This window comes from Myxocyprinus asiaticus, chromosome 13 (genome assembly GCF_019703515.2).
Source record: "Myxocyprinus asiaticus isolate MX2 ecotype Aquarium Trade chromosome 13, UBuf_Myxa_2, whole genome shotgun sequence".
NCBI lineage: Eukaryota > Metazoa > Chordata > Actinopteri > Cypriniformes > Catostomidae > Myxocyprinus > Myxocyprinus asiaticus.
Genome location: NC_059356.1, coordinates 18,400,789 through 18,425,739, shown reverse-complemented (window position 1 = coordinate 18,425,739; position 24,951 = coordinate 18,400,789). Strand labels below are relative to the sequence as shown.

The 24,951-nt window shown below is 37.7% G+C and overlaps 1 protein-coding gene across 1 annotated transcript in view; it reads right to left on the bottom strand.

Moving 5' to 3' along the window:
* Positions 1 to 1,156, bottom strand: part of mslna (mesothelin a) — a 54,741-nt gene extending 53,585 nt beyond the window's left edge. Inside the window, exon 1 of the mRNA XM_051714857.1 lies at positions 556 to 1,156. Coding sequence (XP_051570817.1) covers positions 556 to 1,156 — 601 coding nt within the window. The remainder of the gene's footprint in view (positions 1 to 555) is intronic.
* Between the last annotated feature and the right edge of the window lie 23,795 nt (positions 1,157 to 24,951).

The window sequence follows — 24,951 nt, the reverse complement described above, 5'->3', positions numbered from 1 at the left end:
CATACCGGAGCTGCAGCAGGCTTTTCTCTCTCTCTGCGAGAAAGCATCTGCTGGAACGCGGCAGTCTGCTGTTTCACAGCATGACATTTTTCCTCCACCGACTGGACAGCATTGCAGAACAGTCCAGATTGTGACACAGGGGTGTTTTTTAAGAAAGGCCTTGTCCTTGTCACAAATATCCATGAGTGTAAGCCACAGATGGCATTCCGCCACCACGAGGCCCACCTTATTAGACCAAAAGCATAAGCAATGTGTTTGATGGCTCTCAGTGCCAAATCAGAAGCTCGCCGTTGTTCCATGACGGCCTCAGCCTCCAGCCCAGCTTCCACATCTAAGTCCTTCATAAAATGGGTCTGGTAGGCTTGCAAAATCGCCAGCGTGTACAAAGCTGAAACTGCCTGATCTGAAGCCTGGTAAGTCTTGCTCAACAAGGATGAGTAAGGTTGATCCCAGGACTTCAAAATCTTATGATGGAGGTCCGGGGAAAAAGGAAGTGGCCTATGAGGCATAGCTGCGCATTGGCCCAATAGAAAACGGTCACCAAGATCGATTTACGATCCTCCGACTGTGTTTCATCTGGCCAGTCCAGGTGCAATTTCTCCACTGCACATGTAATAACCTCCAGCAACTCCGGATAAGTTACCAAAGGTCTGAAAATCCGACCGCTAGGAGACAAGGCTTCAGCCTGGCCGATGGCGAAATCTTCAGAATCCGATGCCACCACAGACATGGCGTCCTCATCCTCAGAGCTGAAGGAAACTGCTGTGCGGGCCTCAGGGCTAGGACGCAAGTGCACGTGTGTACATTCCACTGGAGAAGGTCGAGCCGAATCTGGGGAGAGTGACGAAGAGAACCACAGGTTGGCCTGCTGCTTAGCTCCCATCTCCTCTGTGTTCACGCCGGCCTCCCTCGGGTCAAGCAGCCACGCGGCACTGGCAGACATGCGGCCCGCACAAGCACATGGCTTGATCGAATATCCAAAGCAGGCAAGCCTTTCGTGGAGCATTCTGACATTCATTAGATCGCACTGCGGGCAATCCGAACCCTCCAATGTGGCCTCCGCGTGGCGAAACCCCAGACAGGCAAAGCACATGTCATGGCAATCTTCACCAATGATAAACCGCATGCACAGAGGAAAGCACTTCTTAAATTCCATACTGTGTTGCCACTCAAAAGGGCCATCAGCCAATAAATTGGCGTGATTGTATAAGGGTTTCAGACCACGTGACCACATATCCCATAGCGATTATGCTGCTTGAGTTCCTTCAAAAGGGAACTACAGTATGTAGATTTATAAAAAATGTTTCATAAACTGGAAGAATATTTCCATGTTTTTCTGAGAAAAAAAAAAATCATAATTATTTCAAGTCTTTAAATTCAGTGAACAGTAATATTTACCTGAGTGTTGACGCCGTGACAGGAATGGACGAATGAAGTTACTGAAGACCAGTCTTTGTGTCGTATTGTCTATCTCTCTAAAATTATTATTTAGTTCCACAAATCTGCAGAACAAAAACAGTTAGACATGAACTGATTACAAAGCCAATGAACATTCAAACTTTCATTTGAAATGATAACATTTCAAAGTCCTCATATGTTACAAAGAAGTGTTACAGAGACTGCGTATAGAAATCATGAACAAATGCAATTCATTTTAAAATGCTAATTTTCTTTGGTATTCAGAGTCGGAACGGTGGTAAGCAGAGTGCCCAGAGGTGGTACGAAACTAAAAATAAAAAACATATTTGATTTTCCTATAGATATTATTTTGTTTAATACGTTTTTTTATTTTTTTTATTTACAAACTTTTAAAGTTTTAAAATCGACCGCCTTTCTGTGTCAGTTTATAAGACCACATTGTTGGCCCTGTCCCAAATTCTGTTTTCAGCCCTTGCACACCTCCTTTACACTTTAGTGACATAGAGTGCAACAGTCTGGTTCCAGAAGTAAACATCCCATTCAATTATCCCATAGACGAATTGATTTTCAACAATAACTTATAAACCAAGACAGACCTACCGTGAGCACCGAGATAGTTAATCGTTGGTATCTGCTTCCGTTGAAGCCATCAGTCCACATTATATCAACTTCAATGTTTAAAAATCGTGTTTGATAGCAGAATTCATGGTAAACAACTCCATTACCCATGGTACAGCAGAGAAAGATCCACCAATCAGAGAACCGTGGCCAATGAAACGTGCCTCTGAGCGACATGACGCACCCTGAATTACGTAATTGAGTCTGTGTCTCTTCACCCTTAAACTACTTAGCTATTTGAACATATCGGAATAATTTGCAATAAACATATAATATATACATACAGTATATAATCAACAACCTAAAATCAATAGTTTTATATATTTCATATAGTTTTTAATCAATGGCATCAATCGCAATGCTTCATGGGATTGTAGTTTGCACCCTTGTGAAAGGCCGTAAGTACTTTGTCTTTTTGTCTGATTTTCAAATACTTTTTTGCTTCAAAACAAATTTCATTAAGTTGTGATGCACCTTGAAACTGTTTGGTTTGGTTCATGGCTTACAACACTTTTATGAAGGATTTTATAAAAAAAAAAAATATATATGAAAGAAATGAATGGGGAAAATACTTCTGGAACCCAGACGCTGAAGCGGGGCACTGTTGCGCTCTATTCCGGGGGTTTGTTGTCGACTTCAACCCCCGGAATAGAGCGCAACAGTGCGCAAGGGTGCTTAGCGGTCACAAAGTGGGCACTCCTGAGCACCCTTCAGAAACTCATGGACTTTACTGACATATTCAAGTGTATGAAAAAAGACAGCAAGTCTAGCAAGTGTGCTATTTGGACCAGGACCATTATTTAATCAGTGCAGGATGTGAACAGGTAAGCAGCAAAATGACATTGTCACTTTCATACAATGTACCTAAGGGCAACTTACATAACACGATAACTTTCACAACTGAAGTTTTTGGTGCTGAGACAGGACAGGAATCTTTGAGATACTGATGGTAAGAAGGGTTTTAGTCTCCCCTGAAACCATGTGCGAATGAAGACAGGATCTTTCAGTCTCTGGGGACTAAAGCGGTCGATCTGAACCTCACTGATCGCATCCAGAACATTGGGCAAGAAAAAGCTGGGACTGGGAGTCTGGGTATAAAAACATTTGAAATATAACAAACAAAATATAAATTGAAACATCACACATATCATCATTCATTAAGCCCTGAAATTACAGAATACCAGTAAGCACTTGGGATTGCACAGGCTAGTCGAGTACAACTAACGTAGTCAACACCGTCAGCCTGAAATCGAAAAGTCACTCACCACATAATTATAAAATACTTCTATAGGAAATACAGCAGTGAAGCCCGGTGGCTCTGCACTAAAAAGGTGAATTGGCTCACATATAGGCTGTGATGTTCTGTCAGACTCACATTAAAAGACGCACACACAGAATGCACTTCAGAACTTGTGTTTGTTTACAGTGTTGTTCTGCTCATCAATGCAATGCATCAACAACAATCTTAGGGCGCCTACACACTAGAGCTTTCGGTGCATCTGAGAACACGGTGAAAGCATTGATTTCAGTGGGGATGGTGCGTCGGAAGAATGGAGAGGGAAAACGCAAGCGTTTGCGATAGTGATGCTCAGACATGCGACCAAAAGTTGAGAGCATTTCAACTTTTGCTGCAACGCACTCTAAGGTAGGCATGCTTTGACCAATGAGAATCTCAGAAAGACTTTACTAGTTGCTCTGTGAAATCCAATAAAACATGGCGGAAAAACATGTGATGTATAAATTTTCTCTGCCAGGCTAAAAAGACAGTAATTGTAGAGAGAGAGCCTGGAGAAGTGTTTCAATGTTTACTGGTACATTGTTGAAAAGATATATATTTGATAGCCATCTCTATCAGTGATTGCAACTGAATTGCTGCTTATTTTCAAACTAAACCACCGGTTTCCCCTGTGGTACACGCCTTCCAAATGGACATTTCACATTCCGATGTGTCAAACGCTCCGTCAGAGCTTTTCCTAGTGTATAGGCTCCCTTACGCATTCTCTGTATCTGTATTGCACATGCACATAGCATTGTATCAGCACTGATAATGTTGAGAACATTCCACAGACTAGACTACTCTGATAAAGATGACACAAATGCTATGGTAACCTTCAATATATGCAAATTGGCCTTCAAATATAACCAAAATTCTAGTGTTAGGGGGCTTAACTTAGAGGGTAGAGGCGGTCACAGATAGAGATGGCTATTTAAAATATATAATTTTTCACAATGTACCTGTAGACATTGAAACTCTTCTCCAGGCTCATTCTTCACAATTATTTTGACAGAGAAAGACAATAGAGGACAGGAAATGCATATATGAGTTTGTCAGCCATGTTTTTGTTTTTTTTTTCAATTTCCCAGCACAGCTAATCCCGCCTCTCTGAAATTCCGATTAGTCAATGGATGCCTACACAGACTGCGTTGCAGCAAAAGTTGAAAGTTCTCAACTTTTGGTCGCACGACGGCGCTTCGCTATCGGAAACCCTTGCGTTTTCCCTCTCCATTCTTGCGATGCACCATCCCCATTTAAATAAATGTCTTCTCAGTGTTCTCTGATGCAGCATCTACTCCAGTGAGGAGGAAACCTTATGCTGTCCCGGATGCTGTTTGCTCCTTAAAGAACGTGATTTTGCGACAGTTTAGAATAATGCTTCAAGTTGGAATCCACTGACACGATGGAATGCATACCCATTGATGTCTTTTTACGCTAGATCCTGTGGCCACCGAAAACCATCTGAAAACCATCTGCAAGAGGAGGGGGAACCACCGGCAGCTACAGGTAGTCCAGGTTAAGCTAAATATGTTCAGACACTAATGTTAACTTTTAGCTACATTACAGCTTGACGTTTGCCTACTTGTTGGGGCACACTTCTAATAAAAAGGTGCTTAAGAGGAGAAACTTTATGGTTGATGTTTATTTCATCTGATCTTATGCATTCACATACAAAACAATGATCAGACCATCTGTCATCATTTCCCCCTTAGGTGTCAAACTACTTAGCACATTTCTGTGGCAACCTATATGACCCCAGACAGTCTAGCTGGCTATCTAATGCATGATGACATATAGTTATGTTGATATTCTTGTAAATAAATATAATTAGCTAAATTCCATTACACTGTGGCGAACATAGCTCTATCTATTGTGTACTGTAGGATTGTACGGTTAGGGAGTGGGATTTCTGTGGTTTGGGGGTGGAATAACATCAAGACTAATGGGCTGGACTAGTCGACTTTTAAGCATCAGTAGTCGTAGAGAGTCACGTGACGCCATGTGAGGATCGGATGTGTGAATGGCAAGCTCTGTTAGTTTTAACACTTTTAAATGACATAAACCGGTGAGATTCGATACACTCTGTTCCACAACTGTTCTAGGAGGACAATATGCCAAAGAATTCAAAATCCTCAGGCTCTGGAGACATTAAAAGACACTTACGTTCTCAAGCTGACACCCCCGAGCAGGCCGCGAGCCTAGGAGTCGATTTAGTCCGAGAGGTGCGGGAAATGCGGCAAGAGATGCTGAACATGTCAGCAATGCTGACGAAAGTCATTGCCGACTTGGAGAATCTTGCTGTGATATGGCGATTGATCACTGCCATGGAGGCGAAGTTCACTGAAGTGGTTACAAGAGTGGGGGATGTCGAGAACTGGATCGATTATCTGGAGTCATCGGAGAGGGAATTATCTGCTAATCTGCTAGTGACCAACGTGGATTTGGAGTGTGTCTGGGAGAAGTTGGAGGACATGGAGAACCATAGCTGGCAGAATAACGTCCATATTGTCAGAATTCCTGAGGCCGAAGAGGGTCAGGATATGGTGAAATTCCTAGATGGGCTCCTTCCAAATCTGCTTGACATAACAGGTCATAAGCTGGAAATCAAGCAAGCTCACAGGGTTCCTTCTCAGAGATCCGTGGAGGAAGACAGGCCCCGATCAATTCTGGCCAAATTTCTGAGATCATCCGATAAAGATCTTTTGTTACGCGAGGTGAGGAGTAAAGGAAGGTTTTCCTGGAAAACCACAGCATTTTCTTGTTCCTAGACTTTGCGAATTTGACAAGAGAGAAACGAGATCGATTCAAGGAATGTAAGAAACTTTTACATCAACAGAAGGTCAATTTTGCACTGATATTCCCAACCAAATTGAGAATAGATGCTAAGCATGGCCGTAAAACATTCACATGCCCACAGCAAGCAATGTCCTTCATAAAGTCAATGGAGTAAGTCATCTTGTGGTACTCACATTGCAGCTGAGTGGACCAGCTCACTGAACATTCTGCACGCTCTTCTTGTGCTGGTCCCGCCTATTGGCTGGAGTTTATTTTGTAGAGTAACACACCTTCAGGACAGTTTTATGGATGAATCTACATGCTCTTTGTTTTTATTCCGCCTATTGGCTGGAGTTTGTTTTATAGATTATCTTTTGCCATGTAATTCTGTCTCACAAAATTTGTATAGAAACACCAGACTTGAGTAAACCGACGGCAAAGTTGTCACGGGGGTTCTCGTAGGTGTGCATGGACTGAGTTTGGAGGGATGGACGCCAGTTGCTGCTGTCGTGCGCAGGGTTAATTCACACTTTTTTCTGTTTGTTTGTTTCTGGGGGATGTTCAGGTTTTGAGGGATGCACTAACATTGGAATGTGGTCTTTATAATCTTGTTTTTGACACCCAATCTATTTTTTCTTATATGTCAAAATGTCAAACGTTAATATGAGTGGATTGTCTCTCTCCACGTGGAATGTGAATGGGTTGGGGCACGCTATAAAAAGAAGGAAGGTTATTTCTCTTCTTAAGCATAAGAAATATGATATAGTGTTTCTTCAAGAAACACATCTTACTCCGCAGGAAGCTGAAAAATTGGGGAGGATATGGGGTGGTGTCACGTCTAGATGCGTTTTTGTTCATGTTTTGTGTTCTTGTCTTTTATTTTGAAAAGTGTTTCCATGTCATGTTATTTCCTGTTTCCATGCCATGTTTGTTCCTGTTTCTTTGGTCATGTGATTTCATGTATCCCTCCATGTTCATGTGTCTTGTTTTCATTGGTTTATTGTCTTGTTACCTTGTTATCAGTTCTGTCTTGTCATTGGTTATCATTGTCATGTTTCTCCTTTGTCCATGTATTTAAGCCTTATGTTTGCCATTGTCAGGTATTGTAAGTGTAACTTTGTTGTATTGTTCATGTCAAGTCAAGTTTAGCCAAGTCGAGTCAAGTTAGAGTCAAATTCATGTTTCTGTATTTTTGTTCATGTTGGGAGTTACGGTTTTTGGATTTCACGATTGATAAACTGCACTTGAGTTCATCACACATCATCGTCTTCATCGTCTGCCTATCATTGCCAGCATGAGTTACAGGTGGGCATGCTTACTTTAGTGCTGGCTCGAGTAAGAGCAGGATAGTCATTATGCTGATAAATAAACATCTATAATTCAAATGTCTCAAACAGATTAAAGATACATTAGGAAGAGTCATTATTGTTTAGGTGAAATTCAGGGGAAAAGTCTTATTTTGGCAAATATTTATGCACCTAATGTTGATGACCAGGGCTTTTTTATAGATCTTGAAAGTATGTTGCAAGCCGCTGGCACCCCTCATGATATAATATTGGAAGGAGACTTTAATCTTTTGATGGACACAGTCCTTGATCATAGTGAAGCAAATGTGTGCAAGCCCCCTAGAGCAACATTGATGCTTCACAGGATGTGTAAAAATCTTGGTCTTACAGATATTTGGAGACTTTTGAACCCATCTGGGAGAGACTATACATTTTTTTCCATCAGTCCATAAGATTTACTCTAGAATAGATTTTTTTTTTATATCCAAGTCCCTCATTCCATCTGTTGTTGATTGCTCAATTGGAAACATTTTAGTCTCAGATCACGCCCTGGTGTGTTTAGAAGTGTTGCCATATATGAAGAAAAGGAAATAGCTAGTGCTTTAATGTATCCCTTTTGCAAAATCTTGAATTCCAAAACATTTTAAAAGCTGAAATCAATGTCTATATGGAGACCAACTGGTCCTCAGTATCCTCTGTGGGCGTGGCTTGGGAGGCACTTAAGGTGGTTCTTAGGGGCCGGATCATACAGTATGCCGCATTCACCAAAAAAATCCAAAGCACAAGAACTCGTGGAATTGGAAGGGGATATTAAAAGTGCAGAAGTAGAGCTGAAATACAGAATGTTGTCTAATGGCCTCAGAGAATTGACCCGATTGAAATACAAATATCATACTATTTTGTCACGGAAGGTGCAGTTTTGGCTATTCAGGGCAAGACAGTCATACTTTGAGTCGGTGGACAAAGCAGGGAAGCTTCTGGCTAAATATATAAATCAGAGAGACTCTTTTTCTACCATTCCCTCAGTGAAATCTGCTGGTGGAGAAATATTTAACTCAGCCACTTATATTAATGTTTTTAAAGAATCTGCAATCTTGATCTTTATAGTTCCACATCTTCATCTGCTGAAGAGGATATTAGAAACTTTGTGGAACCATTAGAAGTTCCTAAACTGTCGGCTTAGCAAAACAATTATCTTGATTCTGAGATAACCTTAGAGGAGCTTGGCGAGGTAATTAAGGCCTTGCCTACAGGCAAGGCTCTGGGGCCAGATGGCTTTACCGCTGATTTTTTTAGATCTTATGCTACAGAACTGGCTCCAATTTTTCTAGAAGTTTTTACAGAATCATTAAAGAATGGAAAGCTTCCGCCAACCATGACACAAGCCCGGATCAGTCTCATTCTTAAAAAGGACAAAGATCCAAGTGAGTGTAAGAGTTATCATCCAATTTCCCTTATCCAGCTAAATGTTAAAATATTGTCAACAATTTTGGCTAACCAACTGAGTAAAGTTATGACATCTCTTATACATACAGATCAGGTGGGGTTTATTCGGGGCCTTAGCTCTTCTAATAATATTAGGTGTTTCATTAATACCATGTGGGCAGTGGCGAACAATCAGACTCTGGTCGCTGCCATCTCGCTTGATGCCAAAAAAGCATTTGATATGGTAGAATGGAATTGGAAATGTACAGGTTCAGGAATACTTTTATTGGGTGGATTAAGTTACTTTATAGACACCCGGCAGCGGCAGTTCAAACGAATGGATTAAATTCAGATTATTTTACTCTGGATAGGGGCACCAGGCAGGGTTGCCCTCTTTCCCCCTTATTGTTCTGTCTTGCCCTGGAACCATTAGCAGCCACAATAAGAAAGGAGGATGATTTTCCAGGGGTGGTAGCGGGAGGTGTGGTGCATAAGCTTTTGCTTTACACAGATTATATTTTATTATTTGTCTCCGACCCTACTAGATCTATTTCTTGCCTCCACAGAATTATTAATTCCTTTTCTAAGTTCTCAGGATACAGGGTTAATTGGTCTAAATCCGAAGCTTTGGTTCTGACAGTGTACTTCCCGGCAACTGCTTTTTAGCCGGGTGCCTTTCAGTGGCCCAAACAGGGCATTAAGTATTTGGGTATTTTATTCCCAGCAAATTTGTGTGATTTAGTTAGAGTTAATTTTGACCCTTTAATAAAAGGTTTTTGAGCAATGTGGGCAGGTGGGCTTCATTACATTTATCTATGGCTGTGTAAGGCTGATGCCAAGATGTCTGATAGCCCAACACACATCAATTCATAGAATAACAAAGAACTTTCGATTTAACATCTGAAGTCTCTCACAAAATCTGAAATCTACACCTGAATACCACCACAGTGTGATAAATTAATTTGGTACACAATGTTTTCTGTCTGGATATTTAAGGAAGGTTGGCAAGGAACTTGGAGTCTGTAGTCAGATATCCCATGCTTATCGCTGCGTGTCATTTTCTATTGCCAGGTACGTTTCTTTGACTTGTCTTTTATTTTTAGGAATCTTTGTTTATTCTGATCATGTGTGAAATTGGCTTTGATTGATTTTGTAACTTACATTTTAAATCCTACCTGGCAAATAAATTGTTACTTTTTTATTTATTCGGTATTCCTCCAAAATCATTTATCACTGGTAGATTCGAGGGACGCCTTTTGTTACCGCAAACGTATGCCCAGGATAATGATCATTACTGGAGCTTATGAATAGGAGAACACTACGTAAGACTACCAGTCACTGCTTATCACCATCTTAGCAAGTTGTATGAAACATGACTAAATAAAACTATCATCTGGTTATGAACAAGCAGTAGGCGGCCGAACCAGATGATATTAGTATATACCCTGTAACCGCTGACTATGAACGGAACTGGCGATTTTGTGTCCGTGAGATCTATGTAATTAATCGGCTGGCATATGACTCTGAGCGACAATCGGGACCCAAATGAAAGGATAATGAAAGTTAGGATGATTCAGAGTAATCAATAACTTGAAAAGATTAAATTAAAAGAATGATCAGAAATCAATGAGAGCTTAAATCTAAATTAGAGCTTCAACTTAAATTGGAGTCAGATTAATATAAAATTGGACTCTAATAACGGAGTCAATTGATAAAGTGCAAATAAGTGTTTTTGCTTCAGCACTCAGAAAAGACAGAACAACGCAGAAACCTTCAGCCATTTTATTGGAATCTGACATCGGACTAACAGTTTGGCCCTTTTACAGCTGGGAAGGTTAATGTTATTAAAATGAACTGTATTCCAAAATTCAACTACCTGCTACAATCTCTCCCTATAGATGTCCCCCTCTCTTCTTTCAAGCAATTTGCAATTTGATAGCGAAGTCCTTCATTTGGAATGGTAAATGTCCCAGATTACACTTCAGTAAAATTACATAGGCCGACTGACAAAGGTGGGCTTGGCCTACCAAAGATTTTGTTTTATTATTATGCATTCGGTCTCAGACATTTGGCTCATTGGTCGCTTCCACCTGCGATATCCCCTCTCTGGTTTTGTATTGAACAGGAAGTTCTTGCCCCCATCTCGTCATTGCAAAGCCTTTCTATCAAACTAACCAGAGAGGTTAAGTTACACCCCGTTATCTCGCATTTGCATGCGGTATGGACAAAAGTGTCCAGAATGTTTAATTCAGACATTTATTTAAATGTTGCTTTGAGCATATGGCTGAACCCAAAATTATGTATTGATAAGTCTGCTTTCTGCTGGTCAGAGTGGATTGTGAGGGAGATTAATACGCTCGGTGACCTATATGAGAGTGGAGTGTTGAGATCCTTTGAAAATATGGTTCAACATTTTGGGATTTTAACATTCTTTAGATATTTACAACTACGCCACCTGCTCTGTACTATTTTTGGGAGTAGCATATACCCGCCTAAAGTGGCAGATACTTGATTACTGCTTTTGGAAAAGGTCATGAGGCATCAGTGTATTACTCCCTGCTAATTCAGAGTCTGGGGGACACAGCTTCAACTTCTCTCAAGAGATTATGGGAGAAAGATTTAAACTTGGTATTAGAGGATGGAGTGTGAGCTAGGATTCTAAAAAACAAAGTCTGCATCTAAACATGCAAGGGTGCGCCTTATGCAATTTAAGATTCTACATCGATTCTACTGGACCCCCTCTAGATTGAATAGGCTTGGTATTAAAGACACACCAACCTGCTGGTGATGCCAATCAGAAGATGGGGACACAACCCATGTTTTTTGGTGGTGTGTTAAGAACCAAGAATTTTGGTTGAGGGTTCAGTGTTTTATATGTGACGTATTGGGCACTCAAATTTCATTTTGCCCCAGACTCTGTATTTTAGGTGATGGGGGCGGTCATTAATATAGGGGATAACTACATAAGAAATTGGGTTCTAGCCAGTGTTATGATCAGCAGACAGATTATCCTTAGGGGATGGAGGTAGGCTGGAGCGCCCTAATTTCGGGAGTGGTGCACGGAGATGGGCAGGGTGGCAGAATTTGAAGAAATGTCAGATAGAAGGCTAGGCAACCTGGGGGTATTTAATAGGACGTGGGGCAGTTACTTTACCTTTTTGGAAGGCTCTCGGGGAGGGCCAGTGGAGAGGGCATTATAGTTTTAAATGTGTGAGATTATATATATATTTTATATATACACACTAATGTTCAAAAGTTTGGGGTCACTTGCTTGAAATGTTTCTCATGATTTTAAAAACTTTTTGATCTGAAGGCATATGCTTAAATGTTTTAAATTAGTTTTGTAGACAAAAATATAATTGTGCCAACATATTTATTTAATTACAAAACTTAAATTTTATTAAAAAAAAATAAAAATTTTTTTTTAAATGGATGACTTGGACTGAATAATTAAGAAAAGCAGCCACTAAAGTGCCCAGCATATACAGTAGATGGGAACTCCTTCAATACTGTTTAAAAAGCATCCCAGGGTGATACCTCAAGAAGCTGGTTGAGAAAATGCCAAGAGTACATTTCTGTGAATTCTAGGCAAAGTGTGGCCACTCTGAAGATGCTAAAATATAACTTGGCTTTGATTTATTTTTGATTATTTTTAGTCACAACATAATTCCCATACTTCCATTTCTATTATTTCATAGTTGTGATGACTTTACTATTATTCTAAAATGTGAAAAAAATAAAAATAAAGAATGAGTGAGTGACCCACTTTTGAATGGTAGTGTGTGTTTATATATATATATATATATATATATATATATATATATATATATATATATATATATATATATATAAAGTCATGTATTGATTATCATATTTTACACATGTATCTCAGTCATACCATGTTGGAATATGAAAGAAGTGCATCATCAAGACGTGAGCTGATTTTGGTGAAGAAAAGCTTCCAGGTCTCTATTGTCACATTGCTGGGAAGTTTGCAAGCCAGCAGGTCAGCCACTTGTTGAGAGCTTAGTTGTGACAGCTGATGACACAAAAGAGCTTATCTCAAAAATAAAGCAATGACACACATAAAGGAATCATATATGAGGCAATGACATTGGTTTAAAGACCACAGTGTAGTCTGGCATAGGCATAGATTTAGGAAGGGATGATAGGGACATGTCCCTACCAACTTTCAGAAAATTGGAAATGTTTCAATTAACATTTAGGAAATTTTACCACACAGAAAATAAATTAACTTTATACTACAGTATGTTTTTTTATTTTTATTTTAACAACTATTAAAGTTGTATATTAATTATTATTAATGTGTACATTATTGCCCTACCTCTTCGAAGCGCATAAATGGTGTTATCAAGTGGCACCTGTTCCTTTTCTCAGTGCTGTTCAGGATGCACCAATCAGTCGTTTGTAAGATTAAACATTTTCATTGGAATTTTACGTCCAATCCTTGAAATTCATAGATTTAACAAAGCATATTTTTTATGGACAGATGTTGCCTAAGTCAAAAATGTCCTGAGTTTTTCATGCAGCCCAATGGAGGATTTTTTTCGACCGGAAAACAGAAAGTGGGGAAAAATGTCAATGCTCTATTCTCCCCATATCTACCCATTGTTTAGATTTCCATTTTAATACAATTTACAGAATGTCATTTCATTACCCTTGGATATCATTTTCTCGAGGTAAATATTCTTGAAAAATATAACATTTAATTTTCACCCATTAACCTTTAAAGATTTATCGCATCGCATATCTCTTGCATTATCTACGTTTATAGCATTTCACATATTTCCTCCTAACTGTGCAGCCCTAGTGGTCAGTTAAAAAATAGGCCAATATTTAATATTGTTGTGCAGACAAATAAGAAATGAGACTTGTTATATGAGGTAATAATGCTACAGTATTTTGACTATTTTACCAGATGACTTTCTTGCATTTTCTTAATACCAGTTTTGAATATTATCCTTGCTATATGTCCCTACCAACTTTCAAACTAAACCTACGCCCTTGGTTTCTTGTGTGTTATATTACCATTGGAAGACAGGCGTACTGCAAGACAGTAAAGTTGCAGAGATTCTGAGGGCCTGTTGCAGGTGGAGCTGCTCCATTCAGGAGTTGATCCACTGCAGAGCTGTAAGACAGACAAGCAAAAAACATTTAAAACACACCATTGTGTCCTCAGTGTTTTCAACACATATAAGTGCAGAGAGAACCTCTCACCTGTTGATGCTTGCACAGAGAACGGTCTCTGAAAAGGAAAAGACTTTCAGTTTTAGTGGCCTCACTGACATCTGAAATCATCAAAGTCAAACATTATCATAGTCACCTACCATTTACAGGGGTTGTTGTGCACTGCAGGAATGAGAACAAAGTTTGTATTAAATTATTATTGTTTTTTTAGACTGTGAAATATTACAAAACAGATTTACGTAATATAAAAGAGAAATCTTTTTGTTCTCATCACTTACTTGGCCAGCTCTCTCTATGCACTCTATAGGGAAAAAAAAGACAGAATTCAGCCTTTAATTTTGGCAGGAGTTTGCATTCAATTACTTTGATATCATCAACAAGACCAAGGTTTTGTTAGTAAATTCAATCTCACCATCGGGAGGAATCATCATCAGGGAATCTCTAATAGTCAGCAGTGTTTCAGACTGGTTAGGAGAGACTGATGATAAAGTCTGATCTATCCTGTCAAAGCTAATTCAGAGAGAAAGAGGAAAACCGATGTGTTAGTATTCAAACCTAACATAATGGTATTTGGTTTGGTTATTTTGAAAACTTCACTCAGAAAAGACCACTCACATGATTTTGTAATTTTCACAACTGAAGTTTGCCTACAAGATAAAGAGACATCACTACACTGTTGTCCAGGAACACGAAGGACAGTTGATGACTAAACAAATACTAAGGCAAATAAATAGATTATGTATAAAGTTATAAACTAGATACCTTGCTGGCCTGTGTCTCTAGAAAGGGGATGAAGTTGATCAGTTTGTCCCTGTTAGGGGCTTGAAGAAGGAAGTCAAAGACTCTTCTGAGGATGTCATTTCTTTCTTCTGGTTTAGCAGGAGGCGAGAAAACCAGTTCACCCAGCTGCATCAATGAGAGAACAGGAACTGCCTCTGGCTGCAAATACGATGAAAGGCATACTTAATTTACACAAAATTAAAAGTGATTAGATGCTTGAAAATGTATAGACCTATATATGTACAGTCAGCCTATAGTTTCATGATTAATTGTAATCATTCTTTATTCAACCTGATTACTTATAATCACCAGTAATAGTAAAAATTGATTGGCTCACAGCTGAAAAATTGCGGCTAAAATTTGAGAAATCTCGAAGCAGAGCAAAAGGCGAGAAACTCCCAAAGTTTTGCAGGATGAAGTCCACGCTGTTGTTGAATGGCAATGTGCAGTCACCATCTGAAACGAAACCATTAAATTCTTTGTACATTATTGATCATTACTGGTTGCTATTTAAATAAGGTCCTGGGCTTTATATAATTTAATGTGGCCAACTCAAGAAACAGAAAGGAAGCTTTAAAAAGGTCATGAAACCCCAAAACACACTTTTTGAGATGTTAACAGATATGTACAGGTTACACATCGTTTAAACAAATTATTGCACTCATTATGTTTATTTTTAAGGGTGAAGTGGTTATTTTATAATTTATTTGAGCCATTTCGCTCTTCTGGTTTAAAACCGCAACTTGAAGCATCGTCATAAATAAGAAATATATGCGTAAACTCTGAGTTTTGACAGGTAGTAGAGAACACCAAAACGTCATTCGATTCTGACCTTTTCTACACATTATTCATGAGAAGGGAATGCTTCCATCCAGTCACTGCACAGCAGTGTGTAGATAAATAAGGAATATTTTAAAGATGTTCAAACCACATTAACATTTATTTTTTTTTAGAAAGAGAGAAATATCATTAAGTTTGCTAAATTTAATGATCTATAACATCTACAGTACCTGAGTTTTGACGGCGTAAAAGGAATGGACCAATAAAGTTAGTGAAGACAAGTCTTTGTGTTGTACTGTCCATCAGTCCAGTATTGCTACTTAATTCCACAACACTGCAGAAGAAAAAAAGTTAGAAATGTAAAGTGTTGATAATGCAAACTGTTTCTTTTTTAATGTGACATTGCCCACAAATTACCTAAGCTGTAACAAAAGTATTTAACTTTCATGTTCTGTTTAGTGTTTAGGTCATTTATAGCTCATACACGCACACACACACACGCGCGCATTTGTGCTCAAAAGTGTGCATACCCTTGCAGAAATTGTGAAATTTTGGCACTGATTTTGAAAATATGACTGATCATGAAAAAAACAAAAAACAAACTGTCTTTTATTTAAGGATAGAGATCATTTTAAGCCATTTATCATCATATAGTTGTTTGGCTCCTTTTTAAATCATAATGATAACAGAAATCACCCAAATGGCCCTGATCAAAAGTTTACATACCCTTGAATGTTTGGCCTTGTTACAGACACACAAGGTGACACACACAGGTTTAAATGGCAATTAAAGATTAATTTCCCACACCTGTGGCTTTTTAAATTGCAATGAGTGTCTGTGAATAAATAGTTAATGAGTTTGTTAGCTCACACGTGGATGCACTGAGCAGGCTATATACTGAGCCATGGGGAGCAGAAAAGAACTATCAAAAGACCTGCGTAACAAGGTAATGGAACTTTATAAAGATGGAAAAGGATATAAAAAGATATCCAAAGCCTTGAAAATGCCAGTCAGTACTGTTCAATCACTTATTAAGAAGTGGAAAATTCGGGGATCTCTTGATACCAAGCCAAGGTCAGGTAGACCAAGAAAGATTTCAGCCACTACTGCCAGAAGAATTGTTCAGGATACAAAGAAAAAACCCACAGGTAACCTCAGGAGAAATAAAAGCTGCTCTGGAAAAAGACGTTGTGGTTGTTTCAAGGAGCAAAATGAGCTGCATGGTTGAGTTGCCAGAAAGAAGACTTTATTGCGCCAATGCCACAAAAAAGCCCGGTTACAATATGCCCGAAAACACCTTGACCTGCCTGACACACTGTAATTTGGAGTGAAGTATTATGTTATATTATATATAAATATTACATATATTGTAGCATATGTGAGGAACGTACAGTGCCCTGTAGACCAGACAGTTGAAGTTACGTGCGCTCAAGCAAGACAGGAATTCCCCTGGCATTGTAGGCAGTAGAGGCCTCATCTTATTTTGGAACCAGAATCTCATGAACTCCACATCTACAAGATTTCCAGAAGTGAAGCTTTCTGCAGTAAGTTCCCCGAACAAGTCGGTGAGATTGCTCTGAAACAAAACAAGCCAAATATGTCTTGTCAAAAAGCAGTGTTTTGATTGTAGCACAAAAAAAAAAAAAAGAAAAAAAAAAAGAACAGATTTTCCACTTTTTTTTACCCTTCCGGATTGTTCCGTCAGTGTACGCAGTGGTCTGGAGAGTTCTGTAATCATAAGTTTCAAGTTTTCCTCAGTGAAGTTCAGATTTGAGCGAGCAACACAAGTGATGGTTTTGGCCAGACTCTCTTCTGCCTGTGATGTCTGCATTTAAAAGGAAGGGGAAGAACAGAAAATATGAATAGCACAATGAGACTGCAGACACTTGATATCTGGACTTTAAATCTATCTGTAAACTCTTTGCATCTTGTTCTAGTTGTTCCAGTTTAGTTCAAGAGAACATAACCACATTATGCAGTTGTTTTATTTTGCACATTCTTTAGATGTGTGACATGCCAAGTGGGATGTTGTGCATGGTCAGGGTGTGCTCAGTAAGGTGTGATATTGAAAACAGTTATTTGTAAAAGCCAGACTCACAATACAAGAGCTGCTATTGCTGTTGACTCTACAGACTTCGAGGGGATCTGCCGGTTGAGGGTCTGCAGCACTGACAAAGCATAAAGATTAGAATATTAGTTTAAACATAGCAGATATGTTGCAAAGCACATACTGTATGTTCACAATTGCAGTCCTATATGTCTTTCTAATATTCTAATTTGCAATAATTGCATCTTGTTTTGGCTCTAATTTGGTTTTTGATACAGACACAAGTGTGCTACTCACAAAACAATGTTGAATACTGTGATGTTACTTGGGACAGTCAGGTTATTCGGCAGAAATGTCTTCAGCACAGGAATAACCACAAAGCTGAACCAGTCATTAATTTGGCTGATATTAAAAGCACTTGCTGTAGTTTGAGTTGTGCCATTTCCCTTGGACATGTTTTGCGAGAGAAAAGTCATGGTCCAGTTCACCAGAAGCTGTGTTGTTTCAGCTCTGATATATGTCTGAGAGAAACAGAAAAGAGATGGTGCTTTTTAACTTGAAGCAGTAGATTAAGTCAACTAGGTTCATAACTATTATGCACATTTTGATTTCAATATAAATTTCATTTATCTGTAAATTTATGAACAAGCAGATGATGTCCTTTGCACAAGATTTGCTAATATTTTATTAATCCAAAAATAAACTGGACATATTGAGAAAATTTACAATCTAAGCAAAACACTTCCAAATCAGAGGAAAAAAGACATACTGTCTGAGCTATGGTCACACATGATTTAATGAATCTTCCCAGTGGTCTCAATAACTCCAGGAAGTCTCTGAGATTCTGCACGTGAAAAGACGTGAAAAGAATTAGGTTCATTTGTACATCAGTCATGACTGACCTAATTAGTAAGAACATCACAAATTCAGAACTCAAAACCCAGATCTAACCTTATCGATTCCATCTGAAACGCTTTGTGCGGTGGAATTTCCACTGGTCACACTAAGTGTGCTTATGTTCTGGAGTGGCTTCAGGAAACTTTGGAGTAACTGATTGATTGTTTCATTATTTAGATTACCAGATGCTTCTAGATTAAAGATCAGATGAGCTCTCTGCTCTGGGGTGAGCTTATCTATGACAGACAGCTACAAAGAAGCAAAACAATTCAAAAGAGTTTTATTTCAGCAATAAATATATGATTTGATTGGCACCATATGAACTATTCTTGAAGTGGTAAACTGCTCTGGTTTCTCTTTACTTACTCCACTAAAATTCCGGTTCAGAGTTGTGAAATCTCCTAAACTTGCGATAGTAGAGAATGTTTGGAAGTTCAGCAACAGCCATTCTTCAAGGCTGTTTCCACTGAATACGCAGCCAGCTTTAAAGGCAAAATATGAACATCAGCAACTTGAGAAGCCAATTCAAACACATGGGTAACATTTAAAATTAATGTTCCTACTTGTTAAGGGATTATAAAACAAATGCTTTATAAATCATTGATATGCACTTATAACAACATGAATAGCAGGGGTGACTTATGCAATACTTGCCAAATAGTGAGCATTTTAACTTAACATATTATAAATGCTTAATAATACACTTATTCATACTTATATTAATCAAAAATATAATATGCCCTAATTCATGATTTATGTAACAATGCAGCAAAAATAGCCACAGTCCGCTATAAGATTATATGAATTTTGTCACTTTCCTTGTTAAGTTGATGTTCCAAATGACCTAGTCCTAGTTACTTAAAGTCTTCTGCAAAACACATTTCAGGTCTTCATATTCATTCACAGCATATATAGTGTCTATAAATCTTCATGACCACTCAACCAAATGACACTTTTATGTAGGTACATTAACATTGAAGTATTATGGGACATTTCAGGACATTTACATTAAGGTACATTTTAGGTTACTAATACTGAATAAGTGTTTATAATATTTATAACATGTAAGGTAAAATGGCTCACTATTTGACAAGTATATTGCATGAAATTCTAAATTTTTGTTCATGTTGTTATAAACTCAAATGATTTATAATGCATTTGTTAATGGTCTGTTAGTCATTTATAAACCCTTAACAATGGGAACATTAATGTAAAGTGGTACCAAAACATGCAATGTGTACATTTAAAAGCATTGGTCCCATAGCTGACATCTATGAATAACGCACCAAAAAAGCAAAAGTAAAACAATTACCATCAGTAGTATTTCTTGCCAGAAAAGGTTTAATAAAATTTTGGTACACCATCCTTTGCCTGTCAGAGCCAATATATGTGCTCAGATCCTTTACCCTGTAAAACATAAATTAAGTTTATTTTCTTTGATGTATAAATTTGATATTAGTAGCACAATATATGTATATATTTGGAATTACACACAGTGCTTGGAAGGTCTGGCAGGTGAGGTTGCTTTGACTCAGACAGGAGAGCGTCTCTTTAGACAGTGTTGAGAGGTACGGACTGAGCTTCACTTGGAACCAGAGCCTTGCAAAATTCATATCACTGAGCGAAACCACTATTGAGTCATTTGCTCTGATGCTATTGATGGAGCTGATGACAAGACTCATGTCAAGCCTCGATCTCTGTTTGGACGATGAACAAGGCATTCAATAGGTATTAATTTAATTCCTTTAAAAATGGATAGTTTTTATATGCCTGCAGTATTTTGGAATTAAAGTTGACTGTACCAGTAATGTGTACAAATCAAAGGCAGCATCAGTATGTCCTTTGATTTTATTGAGATTTTTCTTTGACAGGTCTGAGAGTTGTAGCCCAGTGCAGATGAGGAAATCATTAAATGTGGAATTTGAAAACTGATAAAAGTAATGAGGAAACAAGCAGGGAATTAAATTATCATAAAGGCTTTCCAAATTAGTTAAAAAAATATACAGTTGTGCTCAAAAGTTTGCATAGCCTGGCAGAAATTGTGAAATTTTGGCACTGATTTTGAAAATATGACTGATCAGGCAAAAAACTTGTCTGTCTTTTATTTAAGGATAATGACCATATGAAGCCATTTATTATCACCCAAATGGCCCTGATTGAAAGTTTACATACCCTTGAATGTTTGGCCTTGTTACAGACACACAAGGTGACACACACAGGTTTAAATGGCAATTAAAGGTTAATTTCCCACACCTGTGGCTTTTTAAATTGCAATTAGTGTCTGTGTATAAATAGTCAATGAGTTTGTTAGCTCTCACGTGGATGCACTGAGCAGGCTATATACTGAGCCATGGGGAGCAGAAAAGAACTGTCAAAAGACCTGCGTAACAAGGTAATGGAACTTTATAAAGATGGAAAAGGATATAAAAAGATATCCAAAGCCTTGAAAATGCCAGTCAGTACTGTTCAATCACTTATTAAGAAGTGGAAAATTCAGTGATCTCTTGATACCAAGCCAAGGTCAGGTAGACCAAGAAAGATTTCAGCCACAACTGCCAGAAGAATTGTTCGGGATACAAAGAAAAACCCACAGTTAACCTCAGGAGAAATACAGGCAGCTCTGGAAAAAGATGGTGTGGTTGTTTCAAGGAGCACAATACGATGATACTTGAACAAAAATGTGCTGAATGGTTGAGTTGCCAGAAAGAAGCCTTTACTGTGCCAATGCCACCAAAAAGCCTGGTTACAATATGCCCGACAACACCTTGACATGCCTCACAGCTTCTGGCACAATGTAATTTGGAGTGACGAGACCAAAATAGAGCTTTATGGTCATAACCAAAAGAATACCATCCCCACTGTGAAGCATGGTGGTGGCTCACTGATGTTTTGGGGGTGTGTGAGCTCTAAAAGCACGGGGAATCTTGTGAAAATTGATGGCAAGATGAATGCAGCATGTTATCAGAAAATACTGGCAGACAATTTGCATTCTTCTGCACGAAAGCTGCGCATGGGACGCTCTTGGACTTTCCAGCACGACAATGACCCTAAGCACAAGGCCAAGTTGACCCTCCAGTGGTTATAGCAGAAAAAGGTGAAGGTTCTGGAGTGGCCATCACAGTCTCCTGACCTTAATATCATCGAGCCACTCTGGGGAGATCTCAAATGTGCGGTTCATGCAAGACGACCAAAGACTTTGCATGACCTGGAGGCATTTTGCCAAGACAAATGGGCAGCTATACCACCTGCAAGAATTTGGGGCCTCATAGACAACTATTACGAAAGACTGCACGTAGTCATTGATGCTAAAGGGGGCAATACACAGTATTAAGAACTAAGGGTATGCAGACTTTTGAACAGGGGTCATTTCATTTTTTTCTTTGTTGCCACATTTTGTTTTATGATTGTGCCATTCTGTTATAACCTACAGTTGAATATGAATCTCATAAGAAATAAATGTGTTTTGCCTGCTCACTCATGTTTTCTTTAAAAATGGTACATATATTACCAATTCTCCAAGGGTATGCAAACTTTTGAGCACAACTGTAGACAATATCACAACATCAAATTAATACTCACTGAAGAGCAGGTGGAACCACTGTTGGAAACTGTGCCTGTATATTTGATTAATAAAAAGACAAATTTGATGAAAATATATAACTATACTATATACTGTATAACAGACTAGAATGTTATTAGACTAGACAAAATTAAACATTTAGTGAGAAATCTCTACAAAAACTCACCATTTTGAAGGCTCACCAGACACTTTAAGCAAACAGAAAATAAACAAATGAAGCAAAAGCAACAAAAAAAAAAAAAAAATAAAATAAAAAAAATAAAAATAAAAATGCATCATATGATTCAGTCACAAATCCTTTAAAGTTTGTTGAAAAGAGAGCAGTCTCTTACACCAGTACTTTCATTATTGTCATTTACACTAAATTTATTTTGTCAGGTAACCTAATCATAGAAAATTACCTGATTTTTTTGAATTTTGTTATTTTTTAATGTTATTTAATCTGACTAAATTTACCAGACAAACTAGGTTACACCACCATAATTTATTTTTATGGCTTAGATAAAGTAGAAATAAATCCTTGAGGCAACAATTGCAACTTACCACTTTTTTTTTTAATACAGTGAAATTTACTGAATGCATTATAAACAGCATCTATAGAATAATTTTTATGCATTTTAAATACTGTACCTGTCCATTTGCTAGTGTGAGGAGGCCTATAAAAGAGACAATAAATTTAAGTCATCAACAGTGTCTCTTCAAAGATTAATTTCGAACTATCACACTAGGTAATTGAAACAGTAATTAGGAATTGCTCCATCTACCTAATCCAAATAGGACAACGGAAAGCTGAACGTGTCCCATTTTCACACTTTGACACCCCAAAGCCTAAAAACATACAATACAATTGCATGGCATAATTTAACAAATTGAAAAAAATGGCAGTGATGATGAAGGATAATTATTAAAGTATGCAGGCTTTTATATTTGATTCAAACCTTTTATATTTTGAAACATGAAAGTAAGGCGCTCAAGGACAGTGTGCACACTTACCTGTAACAGGAGTGTCTCTGTGTGTCAATCTTCCAGCCCAACAGGTGCACTATTAAAGTGAGATGTCACAAGGGTGTGGGCCAACTAAGTGCTTGCTCCTCATCCACGTCATTAAACCCAAAACAAGACCAACCACAACTACATAAAAGGGGCAAAACAATAGTTTGGGAATGTGTTAGATCAAATTACTTCACTAACAGGAATTGTATGCTTTACCTTAACTTTTTTTTTTCTTGAGAAAAATATATTTTACTTTAAAGAGAAATTTTGTGACTTGATAGTGACTTCATAATTGCCAATTAAAGTATATTGCATTTTTTAAGTTCATTATAGGAAAGGATGGGTCTTTTTTTGTGGTTCTCTTTATATTTTTGTGCTAGAGGAAAATATACACTGTAAAAGAAAATCCTGTTAAATTTACAATAAAAAAGTGCCAGCCATGGTTGCCAGAAATTCATTGTAAAAATACGGTAACCATGCTTCAGGCTTCACGGGATGTAATTTTGATGCCTGTACATTTTACGGTGAATTATCGTCGCTTATATTATTAAATGATAAACTTGATATTAACCTTTGGAAACTGTAAAAATCTGCTTTTATTTTATAATGTATTGTTAATCACCGTAGTAATTACAGAAGGGCACATGATGACATGAAATTCATTAATAGAGGCCTTTCCAGAAGCAATGACCAATAAACATGTAGAGACAGTGCTCAGTTGCACTCACACAAACACTAAAACACCATCAGGGTAACACATGTGAAATTAAAATAATACAGTAAACATTAAACTACATTAAATATAAAACAAAACACCCCAATGTATGTAACTGATATTAAAAATAAGAAGAAACATAACTATTCCAATAAAATATAATTAAATGTAATGGGTCACGCAGGGAATTCTGGGAATGACCGATTATTGTTTTTTACTGTCATTTTAACAATAATTTACCCTAAAACATACATGTACTCTCGTTAAACATGATGCAAATTTTTACCATTTGTTTTTACATCTACATTTTTTTAATTTGTACAACATTTTTCGGTAAAACTACATGTATTGTCTTTTTAAATATATACAAATTTTGTACCGTATATTTTAAGGAAAGTACACGTTTACCAATTAAGAGTTTTTAACTGTAGCATTTTTACAGTCATTTGCCATTAAAAAATTTTACAGTGTAGGCTAAACTTACCATTTCATTTCTACTGCTATTTCAATGTATGAAAAGACTGAGCAATGTATGGTAGACTTAACATTGGTAGACCGTTCTCTTTAAAACATTTATAATCTCTTTATATTTTATGTAATGCTTCCAAAAAACTGAAGTACCTGCATATGAAAACAGATCAGCCTGACACAGTTATTTGCTCTGAAAAAATGGGTAACCTGGAATTGTTACTTTCGTTGGTGTTAACTAATTTATCATAACAATTATTAATTTTTTTGTGAAGCACATATTTTTAGGTTACCTGTCACATTATTTTTTGTACAGTGCAACCGAATACTGTTTAATCACATCAATAGACATATTATATGTCTATTTATAACATTAAGTGATTTATTGTGTGTGTTTGTCTGTGAAAAAGCCTATTAATTGAGTGGTTACTTGTTTTACAATCACACTCAGACACACAATGACATGTATGCATATGTTGCTCATATTGATTGACAAAGAAAAATGGTGTTCCACTTAAAACAACAATTCATTAAACAGACTGAACCTGTTTAGATAGTCTAGGTTGCTTCAGTCTTGTTATACAACACTGGAACGGTTCTATGCATTTATTTAAATATATGTATTTATTGAGATTGACTGCTTTTCACATAATCAAGGAGCCCATGAGATGAGTGATAACAGTT